General features: G+C 42.0%; 2 protein-coding genes across 3 annotated transcripts; one reads left to right on the top strand and one right to left on the bottom strand.

The window, feature by feature from the left end:
* The first annotated feature begins 591 nt into the window (after positions 1–591).
* Positions 592–19,640, top strand: LOC120728441 (katanin-interacting protein). Of its 2 annotated transcripts, none has more exons than XM_040023345.1 (28): positions 592–829; positions 1,406–1,528; positions 2,774–2,862; positions 3,130–3,305; positions 3,737–3,849; positions 3,965–4,066; positions 4,221–4,361; positions 4,611–4,854; positions 5,023–5,154; positions 5,264–5,415; positions 5,598–5,704; positions 7,499–7,595; positions 7,776–7,985; positions 8,346–8,483; positions 9,273–10,131; positions 10,657–11,424; positions 11,510–11,718; positions 11,907–11,985; positions 12,087–12,264; positions 12,378–12,543; positions 13,183–13,349; positions 13,444–13,508; positions 14,466–14,576; positions 16,410–16,549; positions 16,632–16,733; positions 16,817–16,977; positions 17,892–17,977; positions 18,076–19,640. In XM_040023345.1, exons 2-28 carry the CDS (start codon positions 1,517–1,519, stop codon positions 18,132–18,134), a joined length of 4,863 nt encoding a protein of 1,620 aa, XP_039879279.1. In that variant the 5' UTR covers positions 592–829; positions 1,406–1,516; the 3' UTR covers positions 18,135–19,640. The 2 variants fall into 2 exon arrangements, with proteins under 2 accessions (XP_039879279.1, XP_039879280.1); XM_040023346.1 differs by having other exon boundaries at positions 5,023–5,148.
* A 253-nt stretch (positions 19,641–19,893) lies between these two features.
* Positions 19,894–21,918, bottom strand: LOC120728448 (cytochrome c oxidase subunit 6B1). Its single transcript, XM_040023364.1, has 4 exons — positions 21,786–21,918; positions 20,993–21,119; positions 20,597–20,697; positions 19,894–20,158 (listed from the first exon to the last, which is right to left on the bottom strand). The coding sequence occupies exons 2-4, from the start codon at positions 21,096–21,098 to the stop codon at positions 20,105–20,107; spliced, it is 261 nt and encodes an 86-aa protein (XP_039879298.1). The 5' UTR covers positions 21,099–21,119; positions 21,786–21,918; the 3' UTR covers positions 19,894–20,104.
* Between the last annotated feature and the right edge of the window lie 721 nt (positions 21,919–22,639).

Consider the following 22,639-nt stretch of genomic DNA (forward strand, 5'->3'; position numbering starts at 1 on the left):
ACTGGGCGCGACATGAAGCTTTATTGTATATTGTTTACTTTTGGGAGTTTGAAGCTTCACAGTCTTGAACTGCTAAACAAAAATAAAAATAGAATATGTGCACACTTCACAAATAAAGTTGATTGCTGCTGGTGATGGTTGTAATAAATTGCACAAAAACCTATGGCATGCTAAGATGCTATACTTGGGAACGCTTTGCAGAGAGATTGATGTCAACCACATCGAAACCCTCTTCAAAAATGTTAATTAATTTTATCTATAGCTTAGAGGTTTCTCTTTTCTTTTTCTTTTTTTTTTTTTTGCCATGAGTGAGTGTTAATTAGACTGGTTAATCAAGAGTCTCCGATGGAGGTTCAATGTAAGAGGGTGACCATAACCTGATTTGTCTGGTTTACAGCTACAATGGTTTTATTTTAACTCCCCCACCCCTCCTCTTCCCTTTTCCTTTTTTATATAAAATGTATTGATTTATAATAAATAAAAACAGTGTTGAATTTTTGACCTTGAAAATTTGTCTCATTTCTCTTCAGTGATTTTATTTTTATGTAGATTTCTGCTGTGTTGCTCTGTTGGTGTCATAGGCAGTGCTTTAATACCCTTTCAGTCAGATGGAGTGTGGCTGGGCAGTAGGAGGCTTTGTGGAGGCTTGTCGGAGCAGGAGGTAGAGAGCGGACCGGTTAGGGGCGTGGTTCTCTCTGATGCGGCTCTCGCCATTGGTGGACAGCTATCCTGGTTACCAACCAACACAACACTGGGCACATGAGAAACCACTAAAAAGCTCGTGAATTTCAAAGATAATGGTTATCAAAGTACTCTTTTTAAATGGACCGTGAGTATTTTTCTTGTATATATCAGAGTCGAAATAAAGTAAAGGCTTTCTGAGATTATGAAGACGGTACGCAGGTTTATATCTGTCTTTTAATAGTAGTTGGAGGCTAACTCGCTAGCTTTTTTAGTTTAGTTATGAACGTCAGCACTGCTTTTACTGAGCTATCGGCTGCTTGCTAACGTCGCCTGCGCCACTACACCTACTAGTTAATTCATGCGATACAACCGCATAGGAGGTTGATAACCCGTTATCTTTCGCTTAAAGTTGACATAGTCAACAATGGCTAGCTCGTTAGCTCTTAATAGCAGAGAAATTATTGTAACAGCAACGCTACCCGACAAGCCAACTCCGTGCACGAGTGCTGATGAAAACAAAACCCTGAGGTGGTTTAAAACGAGTATAGGGTCAACCCCTGCTTAAAATAAGATGCTAACGTTAACACATTCGTGAATGTTTGGTATTTGGTCCCTTGAATCGGCCAGCGGGTGTGGCGACATTTTCCACGAGCTGTACTCAAGGTACTTTAGGTTTCATGTCACGGCTAACCTCAGGGTTATCATGTGTGTCCCGCTACAGTGATGGACAAATACGACACAGATTTGAGGGATACGTTTTGAGCAGGAGTGATCGCCTCTCTTCAGAAGTATGGGATAGGGTCATGTGAGCAGCATCATCTGCAATCACACGATGGATAACGAGGTAATGATAGTTCAGATCATCTGCCATTTTACTTTACGTGATACACTTTTCATTAAACACTGTAATTTTCACGACCATGAAACTCTAAAATAAAGGCATGCCATTTTGTGCACCAGTATCTGAGCTGTCACCCTGTCTCTATACTCTGTCACTAACAAGTATTTTCTACCCTTGCTTCTCATTTCTCTGCCTCCCTTCTGCTCCTGACCTTGACAGATGCTGTAGCCTAGTTGACTTGTAGAAACTGAGTAAGGCTTTGTGATTTCTTTGTTCATCTTGCATGTTTCTTTAAAAATATATAACAAATGAAACGGCATGAGCTTTAGGCGATTGTGTTATGCAGTCAATCAGTGCTCCCTCCGAGACCCACTTTTTATTTAATCTGCTTAATTTTACTGCAGCCAGCATTATTAAGCTTAAAGCAGGCAGACATCTGGTCTTTTAATAAGGGCCATTTCATTTCAGCTGAGTGCAGAAATGTCTGAACAAGATGTATGCTGTCAGGGTGGTAGAACCCGTAGGGGTCCTCACTTTGGGATTTTTGGTTTAACGTGACAGATATCGTTTTACAATCCATCACTTGAACTACAGCTAAAGAGCTACACTTCATGCACTGTGCACATATTATTGCAGGATGTGATCACCACTGAGGATATAGTAGGGCTGCCTTGTGAAAAAGTGGCTGAATTTGACAAGCCATGCAAGTATTGGGATCTTGGCCCATGCTGAGTCAGTAGTTTCAGCGTGAGAGCTCAGCTTGGGCTCATTTTTTTTTTTTTTTGGCAGTATCTTTTGCTATGATCAATTGTGTGGCTTCATATAAAAATTGAGAGTTTGCAGCTCTTTAGCAGCAGATATTGTAGAGACTAATACTGTGTTAGGGTTATCAGGTGCTGCTTTACAAATAATCAGTTTTTATTATGGTCCTAACCAATAAAACCTTTCTTAATTCATTTCTCCATCACCCATTTAACCTTAGGCTACATCCTGACTAAATATTTTTTAAATCCAACCGTAACCCCTGTGTCATGACACATTACGCATCCTTCACTAAAGCTTTAGTTCCACACTCGGCGGAGGAGCAAGTTGCTTGCATAATTGTGGTGATGCACGCAATAAAGTGAATGTGCATACCTGTGCAAGAATGAGTTGTATTATGACAATTTGTTGCCCACAAACCGCTGATGTAGGCCTTTCCGACCTTTCATCGTGTGTGTCTGTTTACTGATGTGTGTGTTCTTGAAGGAGAGTAAGACGTGCCAAGGAGAGAAGCTCGCCTCTGCTGTAGATGACACTCTGGATGAATATTTAATCGCCCTCCAACACAAAAACAGGTGAAGTGTTAGTGCAGGCTGCCGGGGAAGAGACAGATTGGATTTCACAGGGGAAACGGACAACTCCTGCATGACTTTCAGTGCTGCCTAATTGGAGCACTGATTGGCTTGCCTCCTTCCCTTGAGAAACAATACATATATTTTAAAAAGTAACATAGTCTGGAATTGGAATGTGTCATGTTGAATCCTTTGTTAGCCACGTCAAAACTGTGATAGGATTTGCTATATTTTCGAAAGCTATTTATTAGCTCTTTATTTGTTCTCCAGGCTCTTAAAGCGCCTTAAAGTCAAAGACCCCAAGGAGATTGAGTTGGAACGGCTTGAGCAAGGTTTTTCAATTTATCTTAATGGAGCCAATGCCGAAGCCAGTAGGAAGCAAGCCAAGGGCTCCAACCAAAGGTCTCCCTCCTCACAGCCACCTTTGAGGCCTACATGTACAGCAGGTATGCTTTTGCACTTAGACTCAAAACTAGATATTCTTATATAACACTTGATTTTTTTTCTTCTTGTTTATTTAATTTTTCTGAATCTGTCATGCAGGCAGATGTATTATTCTTGAGTGTTCAGTCATGTTTAGGAGAAATCAAAGGTACTATCTCATGCTCTTTTTTTTTTTGTTGCTACTGTCACCCATAAACCATATGGAAAACCAGCTAATAGCCACCACTCCTCAGCTTGTAGTTTGTGTGACAGGATCCCGTGTCCAGTCCCAGTGAATAAATGATAGTGACAGTTGTAGCTGGCAGGCAGTTTTTTCGTCTTCCTCTCTGTGCTGTGGACCATCTGCGTATGTGACTGTGTGTTCCTTCTCCTCCGAGGCATTAGTCTGCTGCACGCTGCTCATGTTCGTTTCTGTGCTGTGACTCATCGGCAGATGTCTGTAGAAGCGCCCACCAGCTAACTGAAGACAGTAGTAAACTGGAGCAGACCCACAGGAAGAGAAGCCACACTGCCCCAGGAAAGGTCCAGAGGAAAGAATGGGTGCAGGTGCAGCCATCTGATATCCTTATCCTATCTGTATTAACTCTTATTGTTCAGCAAAAATAGACATTTCCTATTTAAGGACACATGTTTGATATTTCCTCTTTTCTAATATGTGCAGGATCCTGTTAAAATTCGAACAGAGGATGGACCAAGTTTGCTAATCTCCCCAACAAAGCGCTACTCTGATGATTTTGAGCCCTATGAAAGCATAGACATGGAGGTAGAGTGAAGACATAACAATGCCTACTAAGCCTGTATGTGTGGGTGTTTTATTTTTAGGGGAGGGACTATGTGCCAGATGCAGCTGTCTGTAGTACTTAGCATCTCTCTATCTCTGCTATTTCCCCTTTATCCAATCATCACGTTTCATCCAGAGCTCCAGTCCACGCTCCCCTCGTAGTCCCTGCTGCCAGAGGAACACCTGCAAGGTGTCGCACTCTTTCAGCTCCAGGCCTGAGAGCCGAGGAGACCAGGAGCACAGTGAGAAGGTACTTCTCAACCTTGAGGAAGTGAAGGTGAGTGGATGAAAATGTATACGTTTTTTTTTTTTTTTTTGTGTGTCTTCTTGTCGAAGATGAATTAGATATAGAGAATCATCGTAATTTGGTTTATGCCTGTTGGTGGGAATTTATTTCACTTTTTAGTGGTAGTTTGTCAAATCACGAGGATGGTTAAACTGTCAGTATACAGGTCTGTGCCTGTGAATGCGCAGGACGATGACTTGTGCATGGATGAATATATAAAAGCTGACCTTTGCAAACTAGGTTTTGCGTCGAAGCCTGGAGGTTAGCATGCGACGGAGCAGTCGTGGCTCAGCTGGGGAGGAGTCAGATGAAGAGTGGGTAGAGGAGCAGATTGAGAGGGATGAGAGCACAGAGAGTCTGGATGAACTGGGGCTGCCTCTCCCCTCCTCCAAGTCATCCTCCAACAGCTCTCGGCCCAGTGGCTCCCAAAGCCATTTTGACTCAGCGAACCTCATTGTGCTGGATTTTGGACCCTCACCTAAAGGTAGGCTAATATGGAAATTTGTTATTGATTTAGGGCGAAGCAAGAGAGGTAACATCCCCTGCTTTTCTGCGTCATCAGCACTGACCTAAGGATGTCTTTAGGCATGTTGTCAGCATATGAAAAGAAGCATCTATTCCTGATCTTAATCAATTTCCTGTATTTTTCCAGGTCGTAAGATCGAGCGTTCACTGTCTGCAAAAAGGAAAGAAAGTGTTGAGACTTTTATACCCACCAAACCTATGTTGGTGAAGAGCAAGACATTAGATAGGCCACCTTCAAAAGAGAGCTGGGAAGGTCAGAGTAAGTCATGTTTTACAAACTCATCTCCTGTTTTTGAATGAAAATGTGGCTGAGATATTCCATTCCACATGATTGTTGCTGGATAAAAAATGTGTATTTTCTGCTTAAGGGCCGAGGAGTCGGGTGGAGAGGCCGCTGTCGGCAAATAGAAAGTCTTCTGTCGAGGACCGGGACCCAGAGGAGGTTGCGATCAGGGTACGCCAGGCCATACAGAGAGAAAACAACCCAGTGCAGAGTGCAGAGCTCTTCAGTCGACACACGGTCTGCCTGAGCCACACTTCACTTCTTACATCTGTTATTACACCTCATTTTCATCTGTAACTGTATACTTTGCCTACTTTTGATTTTATTCAATTGAATATTCCTGGATTTGACTCACATGTGAATCTTGTCCCTTACATATATTTTTCACATCGGTTTGATTTGGTTTCTTTGTCCTCTAGGTCAAGGGACATCAGGTGATGAATGGTTTAGTGCACTACAACACTCACAACAAGGATGACAACAATGTCACTCTGGCCATGCAGAGAATCACACTCATGGGTCCCAGGTATGGTGACAGGAAAAGATACTTAAACACTCAGGAACAGAACGCTAACAGTTACAGTGTACTATGAAACAATTTTGATATAACTCAGGGGTGGCCAATTCCAGGCCTCGAGAGCCGGTGTCCTGCACCTTTTAGATGTGTCACAGCTGATTTAAATGGCTAAATTACCTCCTCGACATTTCTTGAAGTTCTCCAGTGGCCTGGTAATAAACTAATCATTTGATGATGGTGTGTTTTGACCCAGGGTGTTATCTAAGACTTGACCAGCTCTCGAAGCCTGGAGTTGGCCGCCCCTAACATAGCTGGACTTTCTTTGCAGTAGGTGGTTCAACAGAACCTATAAGCCCAGCAACAAAGAATGGGTATTATGATGGTGATTATTAACTTTCTTTGTTATCCCAGGCTTTTCAGTTAAGGCCATATGTGCACACTACAATAAAAGGCATGTGTAACATGTTATTGGACTGTTCTTCCACTAAACATTAATCGATCAAGTAATGCCTACTTCAGTCAGAGACATTACCAGAGATATTTGTAATTTAAAAAAAAAAACGTGCATCTGTCTGGGAGAATGACGTAAGACAGAAGTGGGCAGTTACTGCCTTATTTTCTGGGTGAGTGAGCGCTAATCAGCTAGCTGTCTCCCATTTCTCTCTGACAGACTGATCAGGTTCATTTTGTGACATTTCTTGAGGCATTTCATCAGATTTAACTAACATCTTTGACTGCAGCTGGAGAGAGGAGTGCTTGCTCTGTGCTGTAGATTTGCTGCAAGCTGGAGGATCACTCTAACCAGAACCTGCTGCAGGTGCAAAACTAGTTCATGGGCTACCATTCAAAGTTCACAGAGCCTGTAGAGCAGAACAAGGACTGTTTCACCAGCTGCAGTTTAAGACAGTGGAAGTGGAGTGGAGTCTGTTCACATGATGAAGAACTTACTGTAGAGGCAGGTTATTGCACCATATGTATATGACATTATTTATCAGTTTCTTTAAAAAAATCATACATGCCTCCTTTTGCGTGCATATGGTGTGTAAATGCAATCTAATTCAATCAATTCTGTTGGAAACACTGGAATATTTGTTCAACCATGATCCAGTTAAACTTGATGCGTGACACAAATTCAATTCTAACCCAGTACATAATCAAGGAGGCATTGAAATCAGTTTAATTTTTGGCCATAACAAAGTGAAACTAATCTTCTTGTGTGAATATTTTTTTGTAATAAACAACAAAGAGTCTTTACTCTGTGTTATGTTGGCTCTATTACCAGACCAAGCGGGCTGTGACTTCACAGCTTTGTTTGTTGGTGTTACAAATGTTCTCCTCAACAGGTTGTGTATCTGCAGAAAATCTGTATAACTCATAGAACACATCAGCAAGAAAAGAATAAGTGAAAATGTTGCATTTACACCCAGTTTTATTGGTGGTAATTGAACCTGTCCTCTGTGAGAGCGTATAAAGTGTCCAGCACAAGTTACTATGGTGATGTATCCAAAAAAAAGAGCCACCTGACATCAAAATAGTCTGACTTTAGGCTCAGCATACCTTGCTGACTCATTAATCTCACTTCCTAGTACATCTCATTATTGCCTGTGGCAATTCGGTAAATGCTTTGATGTTATAACACCTACTGGTTGAAATATAACAATGAGTGTATACCCAATGACCTTGAAATTATGTATGGCTTTAGCTACTGCAGTGCTTTGCATTAATATGAAGATTGAGGATAAATAAATAAATGGAACGATAAACAGAGCAGGCAAGCTAAAGTGTCGTCATTCTTTTATTCAGTCAACAACAGAAACTGCTGAAAGCCTTGGAGAAACTTGAAGGTGGACCTGGTTGCAGCATCCCTCAAAGTGTGAAAACAGACTACACCAAGCAGCCGGTGAGCTAATGACACACTTTCCCAGATCAGAATGAATAATCCTGATGCTGTTGGGTGGAATACCTCTGAACTGCCCGCTTTCTGCTGTAACAAAACAAATTTCCCACATGTGGGACTAATAAAGGTTATCTTATCTTGTCTTGCCTTGTCTTGTCTTAATGTTTTGTATCGCTGTTGCAGAGAAGGCAGTCGTCACCAGAGTACACACCTGCATTGTATGTTACCATGGAGATACTGTCAAACTGGGGGAACGCGCTGCAGGTCGGGCTGACTGAGTTGCAGTTCTTCTGCCTCAGAAACAAGAAGCTTTACGTGTCGCCTCATGACTTAGACATCAGGAATGCTGACTTTCCTGGTAATTTGGGGGCGCTCGTCAATGGGAAAGTGAAGGTCAGTCTCTTCTGCTGTAGTGTGTGTGTTTGTGTGTGCGTGTGTTGTAATTTATTCCCCATCTTATGGGAAATAAATAAGTTGCCATTATGAAAAAGTGGCTGTTTTGAGTTCTTTATGGTTTTTCATTGCACTACTTTTGAAAGTTTAACAAGCACAAAGTTTGTGTGACACAGCAACTAAACATCAGCTGCTCCCATCAATAAATGCCACAGCACTTGCCAAGAGACCATTGGCAGCCAACAAGGCCACAATCAGCTAGTACTGATGTTCAGACTATATATCTGTCCATCCTTGACTTCTTATGAATAAGTTGCTGTTTTTGTTTTTCATTTTGTTTTTCTTCTCTTGGTTTGACAGACCACCAAAGACCGTCATATGTGGACGTGTCCGTTCCACCCACCCATTCAGCTCTACTTCATCATCAGGAACACAGAGCGCTCTCCAGACTTTGGAATATCTTGTATTAAAATCTGGAACTACAACAGAAGCTTCAATGTATGTGTATTCAATAAATTTTATATCAATTCTTCAACACATTCAGTTACAAACTGTTTGATTTCTGCTGCAAGCTGATAGATGGTGCGTGATTGTGCGTTTCCATTATAACAGTGGATGACTGTGTTGGTTTGGTTACGTCACAGGTGCGTTGCTCTTTAAGCAGTGGCTGTCTGAGCTGCCACTCAGTCTGTCCAAATGTGGAACAGTGAGAGATTAGCCTCAGAGGATTAGTGTAACATGGGCTTCTGTCTGTCAGCGTCTCTGCTGTTAAGAAGGGGGCACAAAGACCCCAGGTTTTCCTAGTTTACACCGACCATTAGTACTTAGCAATATTTGTACCGGACTGTGAATAAGAGCCTGTAAGGTAAGGAGTTTGGAGTATTTTCTAGACTTCTCTGGGTTCATAGTGGTTTATTGTCTAGAGGATCAAAAGGTCGCAGTTGCACTAATTAGCAGCTAGCTAGAGCATGTTAGTCAATAGTGTGTTTTATGAAATTAGATTTTTTTTTTTTAATACTCTCATCAGGTTGCAGCTTGTCATCCTTTTGCTTGAATTTTAATCAAACATTCATTATACAGAGAAATGAAATGCTAAATATTTCCCCACCATTTGGTTTTACAGCTTCACTCAAATGTTTGGTGTTAATTCTGTGAAGAATTGAAATGTGAAAATCATTATTTCTTCATTTTGTGGCATAACTTAGTGCTTAAAATCAAATGCTTTTGAAACTGTTAAACATCCTAAATTAAAGACGCTTGTAAACTGATGTGCTGTATCTTTGCCAGGAGCTTGACGTAGGTGCGCGACATATAAAGCTGTACCTGAACAGCACGTTGGTGTTTGAAGGTGAGCTGGAGAAGGGCTGTGGCAACCAAGTCTTTGACTACAGCACCACAATTGATCTTCAGGATTGCCAGGTCTCCGACTCTGTGTTTTCCAGCCCTGTGGCTTCAGGACACAGTCTAAGAGGGGCCACTCCCCTTTGCTATGAAGACAGTAAGGGTGGAGAGGGTAGCATCTCCCAGAGATACCAAAGTTTGAATGCATTGTCTGACACAGCAGGCCAGAATGTGGTAGACATGCAGGAGAAATCACATACACCGCTACCACCTATCACTGCTTCTGTGGGAGTTTCATCCTCTACTCGTCACTCCTCGATACAAAGGAGCTCTTTTGACCTGTCTGCCTCAGAGGAGACCCACTCTCTCAGGCAGCAGGTGGAGCAGTCTGCACCCATGGAGCAAACAGTCACCACCCAGCCATCCTCCTCACGGGTTGCCCCGCAGTGGCTGCAGCCTCTGAACAGAGGTGCTCCAGAGGGATGTGAGACCAGCAGGGAGAGGCCACGGTGGCTGGTACCCCAGCATTCTTCAGAGCTCAAACAGCCATCAGCATCATCCTCTTCCATGCTCCCAGAGTTGCCATGTAACCCAGGACGCGTGTGCAGAGGGTCGGAGAGGACGGCGAATGGGGTTCAGTGGAAGGCTGACTCTTTGGACCTGAGCTGCGACCTGCTTGAGGAGGTCGGGGAGCAAAGGTCAGACAGGCCCATCAGCGGACGGAGGAGCTCATTCAGAAACTCCACAGCCAGTGTAAGGCAGACAGAGGAACAACACCACAGAGCTACAGCACTGACAAACGCTGGTATGCATTGTCAGAATTTTCATACTGAAACAGAGAGACAAATCTGTATATATGGCTACTCCAGCCTTTCTATAAATTTAGCTCTATTTCATCTTAAAAAAATATCAGGGTATCATCGGTCAGGGTAGGAGTTTTCATTACCTTATCAGTCCTTTCAAAGGAAATCGTATCCACTGATTAAAAATACAAAGGAATATACTTTTGGGGACTTTAGGAGAATAACATTAATATGTATATAGTTTAGCTAACTAGAGTCTCTATCCTCACCTTACTGGCAGTCATTTGTTAGATCTAATCATTGTCATTCTTTTTGCTGTTGATCACTTTGGCAAATATATTACTGCTCTTTAATCTTACTGATTTATTTGCATTGGGTTCATTTATGTAAAATTTTAAGTGGATATTTAGTGAAATACACAGACTTGTAGATTTTAGTTATATTTGATGTCGGACAATTCTTACAGGCTAATTTCTTTCCTTTTGGTTTGTTAGTAATTTATAGTCTAATGTTTGTGTGTTCTCCAGATGAGCCCATGTCTTTGGTGAGTGCTAGCAGAAGGCAGAGTAGCTCTCGGGCCCGGCTGCACAGTCAGCAGGATGACACCCTCATGGAGTCCTGGGATTCACTCACTAAGTTCAACCAATGTCAGCGTGGACGCATCTCCAACATGGCGTTCGAAGGCGACATATTTGATGAGTTTCTTCAGCGCCAGGGCTGTGGTCCACCCACAGTCCCACCCATCTCTTCTTCATCACCCAGAAGCCCTCTGTCCTCCTTAACCACTCAGGGGACACTTTGCGAAGGCCCTGATGACGATCCATCCATGGAGCGGGAGGACGAGTTTGAGATTCCAGTGTTGCCGCAAGGCCAAAGGCTGTTAATCAACATTTTGTCCACCTGGGGTGATCGTCACTACGTGGGTCTCAACGGCCTGGAGGTTTTCAGCTCTAGTGGAGAGCCTCTCCGACCTGTTCATATCCACGCTGACCCGCCAGACATCAACATCCTCCCAGCATACGGCAAGGATCCACGCGTAGTCACCAACTTAATCGATGGCATCAATCGGACTCAGGATGACATGCATCTTTGGCTAGCCCCATTTACTCCTAGTTGTAGCCACACCATTTTCATGGACTTTGGAGTGCCCCACAAAGTGGCCATGATCCGTGTGTGGAACTACAACAAGTCGCGCATCCACTCATTCCGAGGCGTGAAAGAGGTAGAAATGCTTCTGGATGGAAGGTGCATCTTCAGGGGGGAGATTGCAAAAGCGTCTGGAACTCTTTCTGGAGGTATCTGATCAGAACAACTTCACAAGAGTTTATTCTCCATTGTGTGTTGTTTTTTGACCAACTTATCCTTTATTCATGCGCTCAGGACTGGACCAGTTTGGTGACACTATCCTCTTCACCACTGATGATGAGATACTGGAGGCTATGTCTCGTTATGATGAGACCTTCCTTAGTGAAGGTGAAAGTCCTGAGAGCATGGTGTATGAGGAGGAGCTGCAGAGACCACGCACTGCTGATGGAGAGGGAGAGGAACGACCTTTTACCCAGGCTGGTTTCAGAGAGGAAGACCTCACTGTAAGTTCTCATTCGAGAATTTGAATCATAAATTCATAAAGCAACTTATTCCAAAGTGTGACAGAGTTGACTTTCATTATGTGGCCCCAAATGATCAGAGCAGACAGGCACAAAGGCCAAACTAGCCACAGCATCAACAGGACTGTGTGGTACAGTTATGCTTTAAATGCAATGTTGTTTTGTTTTAGCTGAAACTTCAACTCAACTCTACTATGAGCCAATCTGAAGAGAGCTTAGAGCTCATTCCTGGGATGCACACAGGAAAGTGTGAGTACATCAGTCATATCCTGTCATATTATGGTTGCCTCTCTGTTTTTGGCTTTGTGTTTTGGATGTTTCTGGATGCTTACAGTCTGTCTTAATCCCAGGCCTTAGACTGGAAATGACCTTGACATGGGGCGACCCCCATTACATGGGCCTGACAGGACTGGAGATCGTGGGGAAGGATGGAGAGACTTTACCTTTAGATCTTAGTATGATCGCTGCTTCACCCAGGGACCTCAACGACCTACCTGATTATGGACATGACCTGCGCACACTTGATAAGTATGCCTGACACTAAATGTAACATGCCCTTTGATATTACAGTTAAAGTCCAGGCAAAGATTACATCATTATTATGTAAGATACAGTGTATAATGTCTACTGTCATTATTTAGACTTATTGAGGGCCACAACATTACAACCGATGACCAGCATATGTGGCTGATTCCTTTCTCCTATGGAGAGTCCCACACCTTGACCATTACCTTCAGCAAGGCCCAGACCATCGCTGGTCTCCGTTTCTGGAACTACAACAAGTCTCCTGAGGACTCTTACAGAGGGGTGAGACAGTTTCTGCCAGGCTGAACCCACATTTGTTATGATGCAGAATAAAGTTTACTTCAAATACTAACGTGTTTATGATATTTCGTACTTTACATGATAATTTGTAAATTAACAAAATATTGTGAACTGAATTAGTGCCACTTCCTTCAGGTGGAGTCAGATCAGCTGATAATTTTGAACAAGTATAATTCACATATTACTTAAGGCCATATTCTGCTTTGCGGTTATAAAAGGCCTGTGGTTACAAAGCCCAAAGTCCAGTTTTAATGCATGCAGTATCAGACCACATATTAGCTGACCAATCAATGTAGACTGGGCCCTTCTGGGGTTGGAGGGTTTAAAGAGACAAGAGATAAAATACTGTGTGAGAGAAATAACAACAATATTACAGTGTTTTATGAAAATTAATGTATGTAAACACACTGTATGACACCCTTAATATGGATTTATGAAGCTGTGAATCTGACTTCTCATTTGTACAAAGAACAGTACGTGCTGAAAAAGTGATGACTGTGTATAATGCTGCAAAGCATGGATTACTTATTGTGACAGATTTTTATTTTTAACCACAGAAGTTCTTTGCAGAACACTTTATGCATCTTAGAAAACATACAAATGTCCACATGTTTGGTTCAGGTGAAACTGATTCATCTGTTCTTGGATGATGTTCCTGTCTCACCAACGGAGGGATTACTGATCAGGAAGGGACCGGGCAATTGTCACTTTGATTTTGCCCAGGAGATTCTCTTTGTTGACTTTCTCCAGACTCCAGCTGATAACGGGAGTAACGAAGACTACCACAGGTGAAGACCAGAGTATGAGTTTGAGTAAAACTGCTGTTTCATCAGAAATTCTGAAAACTGCCTTTCCTTATTTATAACTTTATTTTTAATTCAGAGGACACTCTAAGAAACAAGAACAGCCCAGCATGGACTATGAGGCTCCCATCATGCCTTGTGGGTGTATCCTTTTTCTAAACAGATTTCACACACGCTTATGCATGCTGTGCTCCTGTCTGCCCTATTGGTCCAAAAATGTTCTGTGGATATTTTTTAAATGCACGGATCAGATTGAGTTCAGACCACGTTAAATAATCTGCATTGGTTGCTTTGGCAACACCACTGGCATGCACATGCTCATCAAGAGCTTACAGAAGGAAAATGTCTGGCTGGAGGAGAAATAGAAATGTGTCCAGTCATTTCAGTGTGTTGTGATATTGCGCAAAACCTTTCCACATATCAGAAAATAGCAGTGAAAACTGGCTGACAGGTTAGTATGTATTTAACACAGAAAAATCACTATATCGTTTGGTGTAGCGATAAGTGACAAGTTAAGCACTTTATCGAGCTCGTGTTTTCATCCACTGTTCTCACAGACATTACAATGTGCCCTCCTTTCACGTTCGGTCTAGGAGCCAGCCAGGGCTCACCTCTGTAACCTCTTACTATTTTACTCTTTCTGGAACTATTAACTTTGTGAAATAATGTGAACACAGGCAGAGCAAAAACCTTTGTTTCATATGAATGATTCGTTACTGGTGGTTAGTGACTGCTATTCTGAGGTTGCTGGTTATGCAATTAAGTGGTTAAAATCACAGGCCATGCCTCAGACTGGTGAATGTACACCAGCCAGAAGAACCACCTGGAATTTGGGTGGATCAGATTAAGACCAGGCCTTAAAAATGTAGTGGGAAGATTTAACCCATTGCATCCGAATAATAATTTGTCTGTAACTGTACACATTTTGAACTCTAAACAAAAGCTCAACATTATAGACTTGATAAAGAAAAGTTGTTTTTGTCCAGTAAAGTGGTAAAAATGTTCTTATCTTTCTTTTTTCCTTTTCTAAGCAGCTAGAAAAGGAAAAAAGCTGGATCTAAAATGCTCGATGTTGTCTTTTCCTTGACTTTCACCTGTCAGTCATTTTTCAGCTCCAGCTGTTAACAACCTGGGGAGATCCTTACTACATTGGTCTGAACGGCCTTGAGTTTTACAATCAGAACCATGAGAAGATCAGCCTCAGTGACAACAGTATCCTTTCTCATGATTCAGACTTGCATCTGACCTCACTGGCTCGAATTCACCTCACTTGCTGGAATATGTTAATGTTTACTGTTAATGTGGTCAGATGGGTTCCTGGTTAAGAATGCGTGGTGTACAGTTGTGGTCAGAAGTTTACATACTCTCATCGTGGGGAGAAATGTCACGGTAATTTTGGACTTTTAATGGTTTCTTTCGGCTGTTCTTTCCCCAGGGTGGAATGATTTTGCAGCATGCATCTTTAAAGACTTGGGTAGGCAAAGATTTGGGTTCACAATTATTTACATACATCGCTTTTGTCTTTTAATTAAGGTTCTTCAATGTCTTTTAACTTGACAAGGCCAAGAACTGTTAACTTCTCATTAGTGATCATGATTAACTACAACTGGTAGTTTCTCTTTGCTAACAAAAAAACGATATGTTTGACAACTCTCAGTGGACTGACCGATACTCAGAATAATGAGAAAATCCAAGGAACTCAGTGAAGATCCAACAAGGAGAACTGTAGATTTACAAACGCTGGGAAGGTCTCTTGGAGCCATTTCTAAACAACTGCAGATTCCAGGACCGTTGATTCAAACAATTGTACATATGTACAAATTATTCAGATGTCTCACCACTTTGACAAGTTTTGGAAGAAGACCCAAACTTTCACCCTCATATGGGAGTAAATTGGTTAGGATGTTCAGGAACCATGAAGGGCCAAACCTGCCATGAGCTGGAACCTGCTGACACACCAGTGTCACTGTCAAGTGAAGTGAGCCTTACTGAGAGGGTGCAAACCAAGAAAGAAGGCCCTACTCGAAAATTGACACCTTCAAGCTTGAGTGAAATTAGCATTTTCCCACATGGACTACCCAAATGCATTCTAGAGAAAAGTTTTATGTCCAGGCAATGCAAAGATTGAGCTATTAGGTAACAATGACAAGAGTGCAGGTATGTATGGAGAGGTAAAAGTGAGATTATCTAACCTAAGAACACTGTACCAGCTGTCAAGCATGGTGGTGGTAGCATCATACCTTGCGGCTGTTTTGCTGCACAAAGTGGATGGAATAATGAAGGAGTATCAATCACTAAATGGTTGAAACTGAGACATAGGTGGGTGTTCCAACAGGGCATTGATCCCAAAAGATCCAAAGACCTTTTCTAGCCCCAACCTTAGTGCTATTGAAAATCTGTGGACTTCACTTAAAATTCTTACAAGTCACTCTAATGAACTCTAACAAAGAAGGGTGATCAAATATCGAGGTAGAATTATACCTGCTTGTTTATGGCTACCAAAAGACACTGTGTGAATTGGAGAAAATCCAAAACAAAATCAAATTTGTTCACCCAGTTCTTTTTAAAAGATGTATTAAATGCTGTATGATCATTCCACCCCGGAAAAGCAGCATGACATTCATGCCTATGTTGATTAGATGAAACTTCTGACAACAACTGTAAATCGGTCACTTTAGATTGATAGATATTAAGTCACTAGCTGTTAATGTTTTCCTCTTAAAAGATCAAGCATTACATCCTACTCTAAGAACATAAGGATTTCGAGCAGTAGTGCATGGTTGTTTACTCTTATAGGTAACTGTGACAATCAAATTGAAATAATATTTAGTGTGAATTATACTTGTGCATTTTATTAGTGTATTCAAGGGGTTCAAATAAAAAAAGTAGTCTAGTTTATTTGATTTGGGTTTACATAATATATCTCTGAAAGAGTTTGACTACTGTAAAACTCTGTTCTCATGAAACTCTGAGTAAAGTTGTGGGTAATTAGCAGCTGTGTTTATATTAATAAACATGATCAGACCTCAACATTACGTCCACCAGACATTGCTGCTTTTCCAGACAGTGTGAATGTGCTGGACAATGTGAGCGGTGATGTGAGGACTCCAGATAAATTAATAGATGGAGTCAACTGCACCCACGATGGAAGACACATGTGGTTAGCCCCAGTGCTTCCTGGCCTGGTGAGAAAGACAGTGTGTGTGTGAGTGTGTAAGAGAGAGACTGTTTGCAGCTGACACGAGTGTATGCTCTGTTTCCATGCAGGTGAACCGTGTGTATGTCATCTTTGATCATCCAGTGACTGTGTCCATGATCAAGCTGTGGAACTACTCAAAGACGCCTCAGAGAGGAGTGAAAGAATTTGGGGTAAGCCTACTTCTCTCTCTGCTGCGGGTTTAGCAATCGCTTCTGTTTGTTTACTAATGGTGCATGTTTCTCCGTGAGTCCAGCTGCTGGTGGATGACCTCCTGGTATATAATGGCATCTTGGACTGCGTAAGCCAAGTGACACGAGGCATCCTGCCTACTTGCGACCCTGTGGTGCCCTACCACACCATCCTGTTCACAGATGACGTCTACATTACTCACAGAGAGAGGAACACTGTCATCAGGTACTCAGGCTTTTTGTATTCATTTATCTTTTTTTTTTTTTTTTTGAAAGATGAATTCCTGAACGGCTGCTTGCTTACAGGCTAAATGCTGATTGTTATTTAGGTTTGCCTTATTTAGAAAAGGGGTATCAGACCTGCACTCGGCTGCCAGCCGACTGGACGCCTTGCAGAGTGTGAAATTTGCAGAGGAGGTTGTCTTGCAGGATGTTAAGAATGGGTAACATAAAAGTGTTTTTCCAGAATCTTACAAATTACCTTTGTCATCCCATACTACACTGAAGTGTGACGGTTAATCCAAGGAGCCATGCTCCTACTGAGATTTATAATTCCACAGTCTTCTTAAAGACATCTTACACTGCTCATCATCTTTTTTGTAACTGGATAAAATGTATGAGATGACGTTTTAAGTGTATTTTGAATGCTGCTTTGCTTTTGGTGTACGACCCTCTAGAAGTCAGATTGAGCTGCATGTGGCCCATGAACTGAAATGACACCCGTGATCTGTCATGTAAAATGCTTTTTGACAGGCCTGTTGCGTTTCTGACAATCCAACAGATTTACAGACAAATTGTGTTAGATTAACTCAGTAGTTTTGAAAAGACTTGTACTCTTCTCCACTTCAGCCCCCGTGTCAGCAGACACCGTCAACAGTGAGTAACAGGATAGTAAAAACCCAGTGCTGCTGCCTCCTTGTGGTCACTCCCTGTACTGAAGATTCCTCCAGTGCCCTCAAACATCCCACATCCTCCTTACCACTCGCTTGACTTGTGATCCCCAGAGTCCCTCCTCTCCCTGACTTCGAGCTTTGTCAACCCTCCCTTTTGTGTTTTATTGCCCTTTTCCGGTTCTCGCTGGCACTACAGTTTTAAAGAAAAACATCCGCTGTGTCTTCCTTTTCTTGTGTTGCCTTGTAGTAATTATGTGGAGGATCAGGATGTGAAGATGACCAATGAGAACCAGATAGTTCATCACAATAAGAAGAAGCAGACGGCAGACCCAGGTGAATCAGAGAAGCGATTGGAGCACTTTAACATGGATGGATTCGTCTGTTTTAAAATGTCTTTGTTAACTCTTCTGTTCTGTTCTCACTCAATTCAGCTCTACGGCCTAAAACCTGCATGACTGATGGCGGGAAACATGGAAGGAGGAGGTACTGACTGACATGGAGTCAGTGTTTTTACAGTTTGAGGAGAGCTGAAGGGAAGAACCTGTGGCTGACTCTTTTATTCCACTTTTTTGGTGGGTGACTTTTGAAAACCTCCTTTACACCAAGTCCCAAAGCAGCCACCCAGCTGTCATTTGTAAAGGCGTCACCCCCAGCATCTCACACGGTCCACAATTAAAAGGACAGAGATTATACACACACACACACACACAAGATTCCACTTTATGGTTGGATTTCTCTCCTTTTCTTTGCTGTGAAAACGAGTCCACAGATATCCTGAACATGTACTGTATAGTCGTCCCTCCCTCAGTGCCAGGAAAAAACTGTCGAGGCTGCATTTTATCAGCCATATTATTGTGCCTAGTACCAACACTATAATCTGTGGCTGCTACTTGTGACTTGTGACTTGTGCTGCATATCCCAATGCTGCTTCTGGCGTATACATAATCCAGGAAAAGAAAAAAAAAAAAGCTCAAAGGCCACATGAATACACTGTCACATCAGGACGCTACGTTAATTAATTAACATGATTCACCAACGAGCCTAGGCATTTAGCTCTCGGCCTAATGGGTATGAAAACACTCCCACCAGTGCACAAACCAAGCCTAATGCTATGCAGCCACTAATTTATATCTATTAATATTTATATCTCTTGGATAATATATTTCAAAAGTGAGTGGTTTTACTTGTGGAAGTACTTTCAGAGAGGTTTTTACATTTGCAAGATTCACATTAACGACTAATGCGATAGACGAAGTCGAGGAACATTGAGAATTGAAGCCGCTCAAAGCTTCACATTAATACTAACAAATATCTATTTGGCTTCACACAATTAGGTCAGTTTGTTTTTTCTGCTTCGCATCAAGTAGAAAAAGCTCGTTTGCAATCCAAGTGACCTTTATTGAAGTTGCTATGCACATGCACTAGATTGTTTGACTTTTTTTTCCAGCAAAACATTTCCACAGCAGTCTTTTTAATTCGGTTAAAAAATAGAAGCAATTTTCCACTTTTAGCGTTTGAGTAGATAACAGGCAACTTCTAATATGCAAATATTATAAACTTACCTCAAATTAAGAAGAGCAGTTGTTTAAAAGGGGATAAATAGGAATCTGTGTTCACTAAAATACTTGGTAGTCTGTGCTGTACTTTTTTTTCCGCTCAGTGTTCACTGTACTAACTTGTTGCATGGGAAAAACTCCTCAGCATAAATTTTTTTTTTAGGTGTTTTTACTGCGTCATTGAGCCCCAGTATAAACTATTCTACACTCCTTATAGCTGGGAGTCATTGTATATGAAATGCAGTTTTATGTATTTAATTTCATTATGTCCCGCAGCAGTGATACTCATTACTCCAAATCTCCATTCTGCTCTGTGGAGTGGTGGCCATTATTGTAGCCGTGACATTTAGTGTTTTGAAATATTTATTTTTCTAATCTTGATTAAATATGTATATTTGAAGTAGGTTTATTGGAATGAATAAAATGTGAAAAAAATAATAGTTTACCTCCAGTTTTCTGGAAATTCATCCTCTTGTTGTGCTTTTTTTGGGGGGGGGGGATGTCTGGAGTGATCTGCATCAAACTCTATAAGCGGCCACTTGGGTTTTGCTGTTGATCTCTTATGTTCAGACTTCCTTGCCCTGACTCTTTCTCACACACATCTGAACTAAACCCCAAAAAAGAGTCTATGAATAACCTCATGGGGGATCAGCAGCATGCTGTAAAGAGACAAAATAAGACAGGACAAGCCAGTTCCATAAATATATCCTGAGATATTTTTTTATTAATGCAGAATCTGCTGTACATTTCATGATATCTTTAAGGAATGACCATTCAGTTTCGGTGTGATCTCAGGACAGAGCGTTAGTGGAAAGGCACACCGCAGGTTTTATACCACTCGTACAAACATTCTACTGAAAAGATTACATCTCTGCAGACTATCGGCATTCGAAATGCTTAAGCCTCAGATTTTTCCAGCAAAGGTCCCATCTTCTCTCTGCTCATCCCATTTCTGGATCTAAAGGGACAAAAATTTTAGAGGAAAAAAAAGAAAACTTTTGAGACAAATATTTATTTTTAGTTGATTTAATAACTATGTAAGAGTGTTAATCCTCAAACTACATTTTTGTACAACTTGTGATGTTAAGCAAAGCTTAGAGAGTGGAATCGCTTTGGCTGATAAAGTAACTCAACATGTTGATGTATTTTCAGTCAGCTGTGTGATTAGGGGCAAATCTCCAAACTGTGTTTTCCATGTTTTCCTTATTTTTGACTGTTTGGGCTGAGCAGGAATGTGAGGAATCATAAAGTTGTTTGACCCCTGCTAAACAAACTCTTCCCACCAATTAAATTACCATGTACATGCTGCCAATACGCTTTCAGCAAAGTGGCTTTTCTGTTAGAAATGAGAAAAAAAAAAAAAAAGAAATGAGATGGTAACATTTCTTATATTTACCCAGGAGATGGGGCACAGCGATTTATAGACCCTTTTGTACCACTCGCAGGGCTGGGTGTCTAATCCCTTGGCATCCAAAGCTTTCTGGCAGCGGTAGTAGTCTATAAATAGAGAAACAACAATGGTGAATATCAAAAATAACCTTCCAGTAGACCCTGTGAAGAAATCTGACTGGGCTATCTTCAGGCCAGAGGTCAGGGTCAGTAGGTGAGCTATGATAGCCTTTATCATGATTACTATGACTGAATAATGTTGTAATAATCCAAAATTTCACTAGGTTGTTATTGCCTTTTTAAAGCACAGCATAGTCTTGCTTTAATTGGCAGTTCCTCTAGTCGCTTTCACACATTTGGAGAAAACAACAGGCACCTCTTTGACCTTGAGGTGTAGTCTTACCCACGTAGTTGGACCAGCAGTTCCTGGTCTGGTTCTGGTTGGGGAATCTGGAGTCAAAGGGAGCCGTGCGGTATTTCTCAAGTTTGGCTTTAATGTCTTCGGCCATTTTCACCTCTGGAAGGAGAATCTAATGAATGGGTGCAAAAGGGGAAAGAAACAGCCACTCATTAGCCTGTGTGTGGCAGCCTCTTGTGAGGATAACATCTGCAGGTTGCCTTCTATGTGCGGAGATTGAACAGTGGCCGGTGGTGACGATCTGTGACGCCTTAAGATTTCATATTTGGGCAAGTGCAGCGGATTGCTGTCTGCAGCACCTGAAGGCTGCTGCTAGAAATGCGGCACTTTCATCACCGTCCAATCTATAATATCAAACTACAGTCAAACATAAGCAGTGATTAAATATGTAGGACAAAGTGGGAAGGCCCTAAATGGTAAAATGCGCCTTATTAGCCGGTATTGGCAGTAATCAATAGCCTTAGTTACCAGGCCAAAAAGCGTTTCCTTCGCACGTAGCCCAGTTTCTCTTTCTTTTTCGCACAACCTGGTAACACATTCGCTATTTCTCTCTACCAGTATAATTAGTTTCTTTAAGAATGCTACTGAAAACCGATTAAAACACTTCCTATCGATACCCAGAATTAGTGGTGCCATTTTTGACACGCCACTTCCCGAGCGGTTATTTTGATGACTACACACAGAAATGAATAGAATAAATAGAAATAATAGCTAGCGGACGGTCTGCGCAAGAAGAAAACGGTACTTTAGAGGGTTAGAGCATGCAGGTAAACGGTACCTTAGTCGCAGATGCTGGCTCGGCTCAAGTGACTTTACACCGGACGGTGAGTGTCGTTACTCTGAGAGACAGTGCGCGCTCCACGCGTGCGCTCCGGTCTGAAGATATTGGAGCCGTGCAGTTTTATCATAAGGGAATGGCGGATACAGGTCACATTGAAATGACAAGACTCTCACAGTCACACTTTGTCTACACGCAAATGTTTGCTTTATGTCGTGTTTTGGAGAATAAAAGCCCTGAGGGGTGAAAGCCCAGGGGCGCAGCGGGAGGTGTTTATTTTAGCTTTAATTTGTTGTTCGAGGTTTTACTCCTATGAAGCCGGAAGTTTTCGGCTCCTCTTTGTTTCTGTTAATCATTAATATGACGTTTTTGAGGTTTTAAAGCATATCAGGTGGATGGGTTTGAGTTGGATGGCCATAAAAAGTAATTTTCCCTTCATGTGGGCTTCCTATATTTCGGATTTCAAGTGAAGTAAAGCTGGCCAAACCAGGAACTCTGTCAAGAAATGCCTGCAATCGTATGGAGGTGCTGCAGTCGCACTTTATAGGACCTACCAGCTGTGAGCTAAGACACGGAACAGATGAGCAGTCCGTTTTTTATGTGGCAGGTCTATTAGCCTGATGATAATAATAAGCAGAGTGACATGTTAACCGTGTAGTGCCTCAGGAGCACTAACTACACTTTCAGTGCATGAGCTGCATTTCTGCGCGTAACTCCTTTACAGGTAGTGCACTTGCACTATCCGCGCGCCTATCCGTCTCCGGTCGCTGTCCACGCGGGTCCACTCCCTTCCAGCCAAGTCTCGGCGCCTTCTCCTATTTTGCCTCAAGTGCGGCTTTCCATAAAAATTCCAA

The sequence above is a fragment of the Simochromis diagramma genome, unplaced genomic scaffold, assembly GCF_900408965.1.
Source record: "Simochromis diagramma unplaced genomic scaffold, fSimDia1.1 OVJJ01000208.1, whole genome shotgun sequence".
Taxonomy (NCBI): domain Eukaryota; kingdom Metazoa; phylum Chordata; class Actinopteri; order Cichliformes; family Cichlidae; genus Simochromis; species Simochromis diagramma.